The sequence below is a fragment of the Populus nigra genome, chromosome 12 (assembly GCF_951802175.1).
Source record: "Populus nigra chromosome 12, ddPopNigr1.1, whole genome shotgun sequence".
NCBI lineage: Eukaryota > Viridiplantae > Streptophyta > Magnoliopsida > Malpighiales > Salicaceae > Populus > Populus nigra.
Window position 1 is genome coordinate 2728452 of NC_084863.1, and position 13781 is coordinate 2742232.

Genomic DNA, 13781 nt, shown 5'->3' on the forward strand with positions numbered 1-13781 from the left:
ATTTAACGAGATTCTGCTAGATGGATTGCTGTTAATGAGAGGTCTTTTAAATTTGCCACATTACAGACTTAGTTACAAGGAGGGTGAGAATTGAGGAGAAGGTAGAAATTTTGTTTATGGCTAACTCGAGTTAGAAATTCAGGCTGATTTCTAATCTAGGGAAACCCAATTAAAAAATGCATTTTTTTTAAATAATCTTTTTCAAAACAATTTTGTTTTTATCTAAATTTTTTTAAAAAAAAAAAGTCTTATCCTCGATTGACATTCAATTTGAGTATAATAACTATGAAAACTGTGTGAAAGGCATAAAAATACTGACATACTCACTAGCAATTTGCAACGGCTGGTATATAATCCATGTGAATTTCTATTTTCATGTAAACACAATCATATTAAATAAATAAATAAATAAACTCCCGAGATGTTAAACTCGAGAGCTGCTTTCTTGCGCTAAAGGCAGTTAAAAAGTTACATCGTGAATCTTTGGACAAGTCAAATTTGGACAACCCGAGACCAATTAATTCATTTGGAAAGGTAGAACAAAGATTATTTAGAAATTTCAGAATGAAAGATTCCTTTACCTTGCAATTCCAATTAATTGAGAGAGCCCGCGATTAATTAAGCATTATTTCTCCACCTATTCAATTAAAGGAGAGAAAACTGATGCAAAAGATTAAAAAACACAAAATATTTTTTTCTTAGTTTTTTTTATTTTTTTTATTTAGTTTAGAAATGAGCTACGGATTTTGAACAAATGAGCCAACAATTAAGCATCTTTAGAAATTAGAGGACTTGGAAATGAATTTTCCTAAGATTTACCAAATCTTCCACCCATAAAAACTGATGTCACTGTTGTTGACGTATATATGTCAAATTCTGTAAAATAAGAACAAAGATGAATAGGAAATTTCAGAATTAAAAATTCCAATAAATATTCCATTTCTTTTTTTTTCTATAAATACCTATCATTGGAGCCTAGGATCTTCATCTTCCATAGCAATTCCTTAGACATGATGTCCTTACTACAGAAACCAGTCTCAACGTTTCTCCAAGTCCTTTTTTTTCTCCTTCTAATGTGCTTTCCTTCTTTCTTTGCCTTTCCTCCTAATTCCTCTGCAACTTCATTTGGGGCTGCCAAATATGGAGTTGTTGAAGGTAATAAAGAAGCGGAGGCTCTCCTAAAATGGAAAGCAAGTCTTGATGACAACCACAGCCAAGCTATCCTGTCTTCTTGGGTTGGCAGCAGCCCTTGCAAGTGGCTTGGAATCACTTGTGACAATTCTGGAAGTGTCGCGGATTTCAGCCTTCCACATTTTGGTCTGAGAGGTACACTTCAAAGTTTCAACTTCTCATCCTTCCCCAATCTTCTCACTCTCAATCTCTGGAACAATTCACTCTATGGAACTATTCCATCTCACATTAGTAACCTGACCAAAATCACCAATTTAGACCTGTGTGATAATCACTTCACAGGAAATATTCCACTTGAGATAGGATTGTTAACAAGTCTCAACTTTTTGTACTTTTGTAAAAATAATCTCACCGGTTTGATTCCAGCTTCTATTGGAACTCTAAAACACTTATTCGTTCTCTATCTATACAGTAACAAACTCTCCGGCTTGATACCCCCAGAAATTGGATCACTACACTCTCTCAGTTCCCTTTACTTGTCAAACAATGATTTAACTGGTAGGATCCCTTCTTCTATTGGAAATCTGAGAAACTTATCAATTCTTTCTCTCTCGAATAATGAACTCTCCGGCTTGATACCCCCAGAAATTGGATCACTACAATCTCTCAGTTCCCTTTACTTGTCAAACAATGATTTAACTGGTAGGATCCCTTCTTCTATTGGAAATCTGAGAAACTTATCAATTCTTTCTCTCTGGAATAATGAACTCTCTGGCTTGATACCCCCAGAAATTGGATCACTACAATCTCTCAGTTCCCTTTACTTGTCAAACAATGATTTAACGGGTAGGATCCCTTCTTCTTTTGAAAATCTGAGAAATTTATCCACTCTTGATCTCTCGGATAACAAACTCTCTGGATCCATCCCTTCTTTTATTGGGAACATAACTATGCTCACTAGACTTGGTCTGAGCATGAATAATTTATCTGGATCTGTTCCTCGGGAAATAGGACAACTTGAATCCCTTGTTGAATTAAGATTGCACTTAAATAATCTCAATGGTTCTCTGCCCCCCGAGATGAATAATCTCACACATTTGATGGTTTTGCATTTGTTTGCAAACAGTTTCACTGGCCATTTACCACGAGACTTGTGCCTTAGTGGGTTACTTGTAAATTTTTCAGCCGGCTACAATCATTTTTCTGGTCCAATCCCTGAAAGCTTGCGAAATTGTACTCGTCTATTTAGAGTTAGGCTTGAATGGAACCAATTGACGGGGAATATTTCTGAAGATTTTGGCCTCTACCCAAACTTGAACTATGTGGACCTAAGTCACAATGATTTGTATGGTGAGCTTACATGGAAATGGGGAGGTTTTCATAACTTGACGAGCCTAAAATTGTCAAACAATAATATCACAGGTGAGATACCATCAGAGCTTGGAAAGGCTACTGGGCTACAAGTCATTGATCTCTCGTCAAATCTCCTGAAGGGGACAATTCCAAAAGAATTGGGGCAGTTGAAGGCGTTGTTCAACCTTGCTCTTCATAACAACCATCTTTTTGGTGTTGTTCCCTTTGAAATCCAAATGCTATCTCAACTTAGTGCCCTTAATTTAGCTTCTAATAATCTTGGTGGATTAATTCCAAAACAAGTGGGAGAGTGCTCAAATTTATTACAGTTGAACTTGAGTCATAATAAGTTCACATGGAGCATCCCATCTGAGATAGGCTTCCTGCATTTTCTTGAAGATCTAGATCTCAGTGGGAATCTATTGGCAGGAGAGATACCATCAGAAATTGGGCAATTGAAACGGTTAGAAAAAATGAACCTCTCTCACAACAAACTTTCCGGTTTGATTCCAACTGCTTTTGTAGATTTAGTGAGCTTGACAACTGTAGACATCTCCTACAATGAACTAGAGGGCCCTATTCCCAAAATCAAAGGCTTCAATGAAGCTCCATTGGAAGCTTTTATGAATAATAGTGGTCTTTGTGGAAATGTCAGTGGTCTAAAGCCTTGTACACTTCTTACAAGCAGGAGAAAGAGCAACAAAATTGTTATTTCGATTCTTTTTCCTCTCCTGGGTAGTCTACTTCTACTACTTACCATGGTTGGATGTTTATACTTTCGCCACCAAACAAGTAGAGAAAGAATCTCCTTTTTAGGAGAGCGACAAAGTCCACTCAGTTTTGCAGTATGGGGCTATGAGGAAGAGATCATACATGAAACTATCATCCAGGCCACTAATAATTTCAACTTCAATAACTTCATTGGGAAAGGGGGAAATGGAATTGTTTATCGAGCCATGTTGCCAACAGGTCAGGTGGTTGCCGTGAAGAAACTTCACCCATCAAGAGAGGGCGAGCTTATGAATTTGAAAACTTTTAGAAATGAGATTCGCATGTTAATAGATATTCGACATCGAAATATTGTGAAGTTATATGGATTTTGTTCATTAATAGAGCACTCTTTTTTAGTTTACGAGTTCATAGAAAGGGGAAGTTTGAAGATGAATTTATCTAGCAAAGAACAGGCAAAGGACTTGGATTGGAATAGAAGGCTTAATGTTGTTAAAGGAGTGGCCAATGCATTATCCTATTTGCACCATGATTGCTCGCCTCCAATCATTCATCGAGACATTTCCAGCAGCAATGTTCTTTTAGATTTGGAATACGAGGCTCATGTTTCGGATTTTGGGACAGCTCGGCTCTTGATGCCTGACTCGACCAACTGGACCTCATTTGCTGGCACCTTCGGATACACAGCTCCAGGTACATACTTGATTTCATTCTTAACATACATATATAAGAATCAATTGCTAAATTTCTGTTTATATGTCATAATGTTTTGTGGAGGCTCTCGAAAACATTATGACATATTAGCAGATCAATACAGCCAGTACTATGAAAATGGAGGGCTGCTTTTGGATGCTCTAAAGGTTATGTATAATAAATTGTCATATTAGCAGTACAATACAGCCAGTACTATGAAAAAATGACCGAATTTTTACAGAGCTAGCTTACACAATGAGAGTGAACGAGAAGTGCGATGTCTACAGCTTTGGAGTGGTCACAATGGAAGTAATAATGGGAATGCATCCGGGTGATCTCATCTCATCTCTTTCTGCATCAGCATTTTCCTCCTCGTCGTGCTCACAAATCAACCAGCATGCATTGTTGAAGGATGTGATAGACCAGCGTATCCCACTTCCTGAAAATCGAGTTGCAGAAGGTGTGGTCTCCATTATCAAAATAGCATTTGCATGCTTGCTTGCCAATCCCCAATCTAGGCCAACCATGCGACAAGTAGCTTCGAAGCTCATAGCTCGATGGCCTCCGCTGCCAAAGTCATTCTCCGCAATAACATTGGAAGATCTGATGCCTCAAACAACTGTGACAGGCTGAGAATTTTCCAAAAGATTTTCTATAATTAGTATGTGATTGGTTCTGTTCTACTTATGTTCCTTTCAATTTTCGTAGCTTTGTTTGTAATAAATTATTTCTCTGCTTTGTATTTTGTTTTTTCAACGATTAATATATATATTTTTGTACAGTATTATTTCTCTGCCCTTTCTCGTAATATTATGATACTCCATGATATTGAAAATATGTATACCTATTATTATGACTGTAAATTCTGCATTCAAAAAAAAATGAGGGGTAATGAAATAATTTTTGTAAGTATTAATTTCAACATTTAAATTTTTAAAAAAAAGGAACAAACATAAAAAAAAATAAGATTTTTATCGTTTTGTTTAAAGAAAAACAGTCAAAGTTTATGAACCTGTTAAAAAATTCTCATGAAGGTAATTTTGAATTCATTCAACTCCCAGTCTCCCACTAATCCTTTGAAGTTTTTCATTTATTTTTTGTATTTATTTTTTTTACTGCAGTATTTCTTGTGAAGATGAACAATTTCAAGATTATTTAATAAGTTGATCTTTAAAGAGAAATATAGGCAATTTGTGACATAAAACTATTTTTTTTTCTCCACCAAAAATAAAATAAAATACACTGAATGATTAGCCTACATGAATCTTAGATTTAACCCGCCCTTTATTATAATTATTATTAACGTCTATGGTGATGCTCCTCCAACAGGATCACTTGCCACTCGTAACTCTTCGAAGTTCGCTGTCCTGTCTCCTTCACGACACCAAAAACAATCTCCACCACCACCACCAATGGCCGAAACATCCGTCTCCTCCACCGTCGCCACAATCCCACCTCCTCTACCACCATGGAGCGAAGAAATAGAATGCATCTTGGACAATTCGCTCAGAGAAATGCCAATAATTGGTGCTAAAGATTCTAATCCTATACAACAAGAGGAAAGTGCAAGTACAAGCGCGTGCGCGCTCTGCTGTCTGGTGAAGAACAGAAAACTGGACCCTATCGAGATCATTCATAGATTTGGGCATGATTTGGTGGTGTTAAAAGGGAGTAAAAGAGTGTGGAATTTGAGTAAGAAAGCGAAATATGATCCGGGTGTCGGTGATTATTTGTTTACGCCGGCCAGGGATGTCCATAGAGTGAAGTATTTTGAGGATACTGAGTTTTTTTATCAAGTGGGAAGGGAAATGGGATATCTTCTTTGATGAAGAGATGGAGGTTGCTAAGAGTGAAATTGAGAAAGAAGCAGGGGATGGGTTTGAGTTAGTAAAGTAAGACATTGTGTGTGATTTGAGCTTTGAATGATGACTTTGTTATGGGTGTTTAATGTTTTGTGTCTTTGGTTTTTCATGTTGGATGATGATCTTTTGCCCTGTTAATGTTGATGTGCAGTTATGTAAAGAAGAATCATTAAAAATGATAAATCAACTTTGTGTTTTGAACAATTTGTGGGGTTTGCTTGAAGCTTTTTACTCTTTTGATGTTGATTTCTAGCTATTGTGATTTGTGTCAATGGTTGGACGCTGTTTTGTGCGTATTTGATGCTAGTGAAGGCTGCTGTTTTACACTCTTAGCTCGGCGGAAGATTTCATGCTCGACTAGGCAGGAATGCTAGAGAAAACACGCATAATGGTGAATTGGTGACAGATTTTCAAGAGAAGAATCTGTTTATTTGGCTAGCTTCCTTGCTCTAGGAGAGAAACTGAGAGCAAAAGAAAAAAACCAATTGTCATCTCAAAACCTGCAGGAGCAAGAATATTTTCAACTAATTTGAGTTTAGGCCATCTTTCTCATGAACACATATATCATCATTTACTATCCATCGCAATGTATGATGTTGCCCTTTCCCTTGCCATTGCCATTCAAAGTCTGTTGTCTTTCCATGTGGCAAAACGTCAATCAGCTATTTCCAGGATTCCAAACAATATTTGTCTGGTGGCGTGTGTCCTCCATATGCATAGCTTCAAGGGAAAAAAAATTGTATATTGCGTAAGCTTTAAATAAAAGAAGAATTGCTTATAGGAGTTCGTTAGAATTTGAACAACGATGTAGGTCTGAAACGGCGGGGTATGGCATGGGAGCATTGACCCCTAACCTCCATTTATTTTCTTTCTGATGTTGTCCATTTTCCCATTATCATCAAGTGTTTTTCGTAACAAAACAGTGGGAAAAAAAAACCCTCATTCAATCCATTGTAGACACAATATTTGTCTCGCTCTTTTGTTTTTGTTTCTATGATTCGGTGTAGGACAATCTGTATTTTACCAAGATTATAGATTTGAAAATTTTTAGTTAATAATTACTCGTCATAATTTCACACAAGTTACACTACAATATCTCTCAAAATCTTAGTTAAAAAAAGCTATAATTTATATATTTTTTAAAATTTATTTTTTTAAACCATATACTACAGTAACATCAAACAAACACTAAATATCATAATCAATTAAAATTAATTTAACAATTATATATCCGATAGCTTTAATGAAGCAAAGTTCGAATCCGACCAAAGCCGATGACTGGACATCAAAGGGATATATCATAAACACCTAGATTGCCTCATAATTGAAACTAATCTTTACATAGGCAGCGTTTAGAATTACATATATCATAAACTTACACCTATTTATTACAGCCATTTGAGACCATACACATAAAGCTTTGATGTGTGATGTGTGATGTGTGATGTGTGATGTGTGATGTGTGATAGGATCATACAAGACTGAGCTCATCAATTAAATTTTGAGATTTTGTGCCATCTTGAGATTCGACAGCTGCGAGTGTCTTCCTCAAAGCTACTAACTCTTCCCCAGCACCGCATACATATGCTGAAGCTTGTCTTCCGGACAAGGTCGCTCCTTCCATGCTGTCTATGTAATCCTGTTCAATGCAGAAACCATGCTTAATTTATTAGTTTTTTTTTCACATTTTCACTCAAATAAAGCAAGTATTGCTTATCTCTCTGGTTGCTTTTGTTGCTCCCTTTTAATTAACAGGTTGTTTTTATACTGAAAGCTGTGGAGGCAAGCACTAAAGCTACTTTTCTATCAAGCTAAAGGGTCTAGGGAAATTTGAGTTACCTGTTTTGTATATGAACCAGCAAGGAAGAAATTCTTCACAGGTGTCCTCTGGTCAGGTCTAAAGGGATCTTTGCCAGGTCCTTCACGATACAAAGATTGCGCAATTTTTACAACGGATGACCAGGTTACTTCTAGACCTTGGGATGACGGGAACAAAGCGAGGACCTGGTTATTTAAATAAATAAAAATAAGAGCAAACAATGAGAATATTGCACAACAATAAATGGATTCATCAAATGATAATTCAATACTCAATTAAGAATCAAGTACCAACAATGAAAGTTAGGAGCGCATTATTTTAGCCATCTTTTTATAATGAAAGCACATTAACTCAAGCTAACCATCTGTGATGATGTAAGCCTTTCATCTCTAACTGGCTTTTGGACTACCAAGAACCCATATCCACACAAAGAGCAGCTGCAGGTGGTATCAGAGCCAAAAAGGACTTGCATTGAGGCCTGGTTACTACATACACACACGGTCTGGAATTTCAGTGGTGCCAAACTAGCTGGGAATGATGTCCTAAAATTAACAGAGATGTTTTCTTTATTTGCAAAAATATGTGTAAGTTGTTTGCACAGTCAAGAACATACAAATGGCACATTTTCAAGGCATAATTACTTCAATCTGAAGCCAAGTTTACACTTCGCAGGCATGTGCATGTGCCCTTACGCAAAAAACTTATAGAAACAAAAGAAGCCTTAGGGATAAGCACTCTTCAAGCTGAATGGATCAGAAGTTACTAAAGCCTGGATAGTTTAATCAAACGCTACCCACCTTATGTTTTTGCATAACTTCCCAGTGTATGTAATAGGGCTTAGGACCATAGATAAAAGATGACTTTAGGTGTTCAGAGATAATGTTTAAATGCTACAAACCTGCTTTGAAACTCTCTCTATGATTTTATCATTTGTCAAGGGCATGTAAGGATCTCCTGGTGTCAGAACACATCTGAAACATATAATATTTGTGAACACAACAGATAAGGATGGAAAAATAAAAGATACCTCTAGGGATATGTAAGGTGGATTGCCATTCCCTTACAAAACAGAAACTAACAGCTATATAATGGAGTAGAGATATTTGTTTTCTTACTGGAGCAATGAACCTTGTCCTTCAATGTAGTAATCTTCTGGAGAAGTGAGTGCTAGGTCAGCAAAACAAGAAAAATCTGCATCTGGAGTGTACAGGAGGTTATCTAAGCCAGCAGCTTGTCGCAACTGCCTGCCAATTGAAAGAAGCAAGGGCTTATTGGAAAAATGCCGTGTATAGTCTCAAAAAATACCAAAGCAGATGATATTCTTGGTCATTGAAAAAAGCATCCTGCTTTCACAATCAGAGCATCAGCATAGATAGAAATTCACCTTGATTGTTCTGGATCTTGCAACTCTGTAACCCAGCCATTGTATCTAAGTTGTACTGTCACAACAGGTACTCCCACTAGCTCATAAATATTATCAAAGAATTTTGATTCCCTCCACTGGGACGGAAGTAGTCTTTTAATTCCAGGGACATCACAAGCTACCATCAAATCAAACCATAGAATGACAAAAGATCATCAATGCACAATTGATACAAGATATGAAGAAAGAGAAAGGGCATATATGACTGTATACCTGCAACATAAGCATCAGCTGTTACAACTTTCTTATCTGTAGCCTGCAATGATATTAATGTAATGTTTCATGAATGAAGACCTTACAAACACTGGTGGAAGATAAAAATAGCACACAGAAACCTCCAAAATGCACATAAATAATCTGGTTTCCAAATTGTTTGATGCACAGGTCTTGACCCAGCCATAGGACCCGCAATGACACATCTATCATAACATATCAATGGCATATCCTTGCACACTCCATTTCCTTCCATCTATTAATTTGGCCAGGTTCAACTTAACAAATTCTTTGTAGCGTATAGACTGAAGATTTTAATTTCTGAACCTTATAAGCACCAAATTCTATGTATCATTCTGAAGAAACTAACTCCATCAATTCTCGAATTGCAAACCCACAAACATGTGCTTGGGGAGTTTGACAGAGAATAGGATATTCATTTCCTATTCATTCATCAAAAGGTGCAGATTAAATAATTTGTCTTCAACTCTTAAGCCTTTTCCATAGACCTCTTTAATTTAGAACCATAGCTTATTGAAATATTCATCAAAACAATGTTGAGGCAATTACATTGCATCCCTGTTGATCTTAAATTGGAGCAATGTAACCAGGTTTAAGATATGATATTTGAACATGTAAATGATAATATCACAGCATCAATGTCCTAGAGATCAAGTTTAAAAGAAGGAAAATGAAAAGCCATTTACCTTCGACAAGGCAAGTCCTGTGACATGTATTTCTCCATCTGGTGATCTATCATAAATTATCTGTCTGCATCCCCACCTCAAATGAAACCTGCTCTTGCAGATAAAGAGTATCAATTATTGTGAGACCCAAAAAAAAGTTTACAAGTAATGACTTTGAACCTATATTTACAACTGTACCTGCCTCCTTTATCTTCGATATACTTTCTAATGGGACCACTCAAGTAAACATCTGGAGAACCCTTGAGCATACGAAGTAAAGAAGCCTCTGTCTTGGTGGCAAACAATGAGAATATGGTCAGCATGCACCGAGCACTGATGTTATCACAGTCAATAAACCCAAGGGCATAAGCAACAGGATCCCACATTCTTTGGATACTCATGCGTGTTCCACCTTTGGACAAAAACCAATCAGAGAAGCTGATCTGTAAGAAGAAAATGTAATTTCAATGATAATATTAACAAAATGACCTGGGCAACTAATCAAAAGAAAGAGAAATGAGATATTTCTTACACTATCTAATTTCCTTATGTCCCTCAATGCACCATCGGGATCAACAAGAGCCTTTACAACTGGACTCAGGGCAAGCGCCAAAGCATTTCTTGCTATATCATACGTCTGAAATTGAAAAGTACCACGAGATAACACATCAAAAGAGAGTTTAAGGGGGTAGGAAATTTGGCACCAGCTAGTTCAGCTTCCCAAAAGATGTTGAAAGATGACATATAAAACCCTTATGGTTTCTTTTGCTCTTTTTTTTTTTTTAATTTTTGCTTCTAGAGAAAATTTGAATGCCAAAACTACTCTACTTAGACTGCAATGAAAAATGTGAGGGTGTCACTAAGAATAGGAAATTAAATACCATTAGTAGTGATGCATAATAGATGCAGTGCCATGGGCCAAGAGACATTCAAGCAAGAAAAGAGGCAGCAGTTAGAAGGATAATAAACATGTTGATGACATTTTTGGGTTAACATCTAAGGTGGAGGATATTGCCCCATAAAATCCAGAACGAACTGGATGCTGGGAAGAGTACCTTAAGCTGATTTGTTGACAAAAATGCACTAATCCCATGCAACGGAGCTCCAATTGGAAACCGAAAATCAAGCTCTGGAATCAAGTTCAAGTTATGAAAGGACTTAATTATGGTAAACAAGATAAAATATGACACAATACAGGATGCTAGTAAGCTGAGGAAAAATGATTTCAATCAATGATACACACATCTACTGTAAGGAAAAATTTGATCAGATAAGGGTCAAGAATAAATCATACCACCAATTTCACCTCCCTTGTTTACAAATGTGTGAGTATGATCCTTCACAAGCAGATTTTTATCTGCACCCACCTATGTTCGAGTAGTGATTACGAAAAACTATCAGATTATTTAAAGAGTATTTTGTGTTTGAAAAATATATTTTAAATTGTTATATCACAATAACCAAAGAAACTTGCTTCACCTTCTTCATCAAACGGAAAAGATTATTATAGCAACCAAAGAAAACATGAAGTCCCATTTCAATATGGTTTCCACGTCTATCAACAAATGAACCCACTTTACCACCGATGAAAGACCTTGAATCGTATATGTCCACCTGATAAAAAAAAAATAAGAGCATCTATCTTCAGTTTACATTATAACATAAAACCATTAAATTACAACAATTCAAAATTTCTAGGAAATAGATGTCAAGTTTGCTCTTAACTATAAATAAGTTTGAAATATGCAATCCACAAACTTGCATTTATTTTTCGAGTTTCAATAAGGTCAAGATGATCAGATGACCACCCAAGACAAAGCAGAAAAGGCAAATACCTCATGGCCTTGATCCAATAGCTCCACTGCAGTTGACATGCCTGCCAACCCAGCTCCAATAATAGCCACCTTCAGCTTTGGCCCCCTATAATGTTCAGGTTCTGGTGGAAATAACCCCTTCGGAGCTGGGAATCATACAATTCAATGCATGGCCAGCAAGAAGAAAAATGTCATCTTACACATCTTACTGACCTTTAAATAAATAAAAAAGCAGTACTTTTGTCACACATAATGTGGCATCATAACATATGCATTTGATCTGATGAAAATCTTTATTAGACAACAGTCAACCATTTATAATTTATTCATAGCAGCTGAATGGCAGAATTAAATTCCAATGATACATTTACAAGTCATCTCACCGACCTACTCTCTCAAAATTCAGAGCTAATTAAACAAACTCAAAAGGAAACGCCATCAAAAAATAAAAATCAACATACCAACAATATAAAAAAGGATGAAAAGTCTCAATCTTTAAACCAAAAGAAAGCCCAGATAGAAAAAAATGCACAAAAAATAAGTAAACAATACAATTCAAAGCAAAAAAAAAAAGTAAGCTTTGAGGGATTACCATTAACACTCATATCAGATACGTTTGTTTCCAAAGAATCCAAAGCAGACCGAACTGTAAACAACCTTTGATTCCTGAACCCCACCTGAACCACTGACCGCCTACGACCAACACCACCAGAGAACAATAACCCTGGTGTGCTAGTCTCGCTTCTAGTTCCAGTAACAGATTTTGCAGGGAAAAGAATCAAAGAAGCCATGATTCTCTTCACTGCTCAGTCAGGAATTCAAGAAAACTCTTCACCTCTGACTCTTCTTTCTTTGAATTATTTGATATAAACCAAAAGACAACAAGTCTTTTTTTTTTTATATTTTCGTGGGTGTCCGGGCCAGCTTGCGCGCACCTCGACTAATCACACGGGCCCTGAAGAAAAGACAACAAGTCTTGCTTGGCAGAGAGAGAGAGAGAGAGAGAGTGGAAGTAATAGAAAGCGAGAAAACGTGAAGGGAATGTTTATTTTTTTGGAATTTATTTTCTGAAAAAAAAAAATATTTATTTGTTATTAAAAAAATTAATTAACAAAAAATATTTTTCGATCAATTAAAAACACTTTCCAATTAAAGAAAAATTTGGTTTGATTTTCAGGAAAGTATTTTTTTTTTACTGTATTTGTTTTCCAGAAGGAAACCACTTTCCAAGCTTTCATGTGTTTGTTTGCCATTAGAAAAGTTGGTTAACGGAAAATACTTTTCAGTCAAAGGAAAATTTAGCTTGGTTTTCAGGAAAGTGTTTGCCTGGAAAATTTGGACGGAAAACACTTTCTGGAAGTTGTGAAAAATTTAGAAATGTCATTATTTGCTGATTATATCAAATTTGATTCTCAAACTTTTGATTGTTATATATAATTTGTTTTGAATATTTATTTTTTAATTCCATCTCTTAAAATTTAATTTTTATATTAATTTTGGTCCTTATTTTTATAATTGTTATTTGCTTTTTTCTTATCATTTTTTTATTGAAATTTTTTATCTATCAAATTTGATCCTTATTCTTTTGATTGTTACTTATTTTATTTGAAATAATTTATGAAATATTAATTATTATTATTTTAATTTCTTCACCTTTTATTTTTTTAATTTTTTAGATTTGATCTCTATTATTTTGATTATTATTTATTTTATTTAAGATAATTTATGAAATTATATTTTTTTTCAATTTCATTCTCATTCAACTTTTTTAATTTGTAAGATTTGTTTCTCATTATTTTAATAAACTTGAGAAAAATAAAATATTAATAAGTTATTTTCCAGTTCATTTTCTACCAAACAATGAAAAGTGTTTTCCAACTTATTTTTTATTACACTATTAAATATTAAAAAATATTTTTTTAAAATTTATTTTTATTAAAATATATTTTAAAAAAAAATATTACTTTCCAACAAACAAACAGCATGAAAATCTTTTTTCTATATAGTGATAGAGCGTCGTGTGTCAATAGAAAGCACGGATTTTTAACAGGACCAACC

The 13781-nt window shown here is 35.3% G+C and overlaps 2 protein-coding genes across 4 annotated transcripts; one reads left to right on the forward strand and one right to left on the reverse strand.

Moving 5' to 3' along the window:
• The first annotated feature begins 1000 nt into the window (after positions 1 to 1000).
• On the forward strand, positions 1001 to 5972 carry LOC133669674 (MDIS1-interacting receptor like kinase 2-like). Its single transcript, XM_062089907.1, has 3 exons — positions 1001 to 3906; positions 4148 to 4567; positions 5236 to 5972. Exons 1-2 carry the CDS (start codon positions 1011 to 1013, stop codon positions 4537 to 4539), a joined length of 3288 nt encoding a protein of 1095 aa, XP_061945891.1. The 5' UTR covers positions 1001 to 1010; the 3' UTR covers positions 4540 to 4567; positions 5236 to 5972.
• Positions 5973 to 6945: 973 nt separating this feature from the next.
• Positions 6946 to 12754, reverse strand: LOC133670153 (zeta-carotene desaturase, chloroplastic/chromoplastic-like). Of its 3 annotated transcripts, XM_062090646.1 has the most exons (15): positions 12685 to 12754; positions 12316 to 12596; positions 11745 to 11869; positions 11389 to 11523; positions 11204 to 11276; positions 10965 to 11038; positions 10442 to 10546; positions 10108 to 10352; positions 9931 to 10018; positions 9224 to 9266; positions 8972 to 9128; positions 8703 to 8831; positions 8486 to 8558; positions 7608 to 7772; positions 6946 to 7407 (listed from the first exon to the last, which is right to left on the reverse strand). In XM_062090646.1, exons 2-15 carry the CDS (start codon positions 12512 to 12514, stop codon positions 7240 to 7242), a joined length of 1779 nt encoding a protein of 592 aa, XP_061946630.1. In that variant the 5' UTR covers positions 12515 to 12596; positions 12685 to 12754; the 3' UTR covers positions 6946 to 7239. The 3 variants fall into 3 exon arrangements, with proteins under 3 accessions (XP_061946630.1, XP_061946629.1, XP_061946631.1); XM_062090645.1 differs by lacking the exon at positions 12685 to 12754 and having other exon boundaries at positions 12316 to 12611; XM_062090647.1 differs by lacking the exons at positions 7608 to 7772; positions 12685 to 12754 and having other exon boundaries at positions 12316 to 12611.
• Positions 12755 to 13781: the final 1027 nt, after the last annotated feature.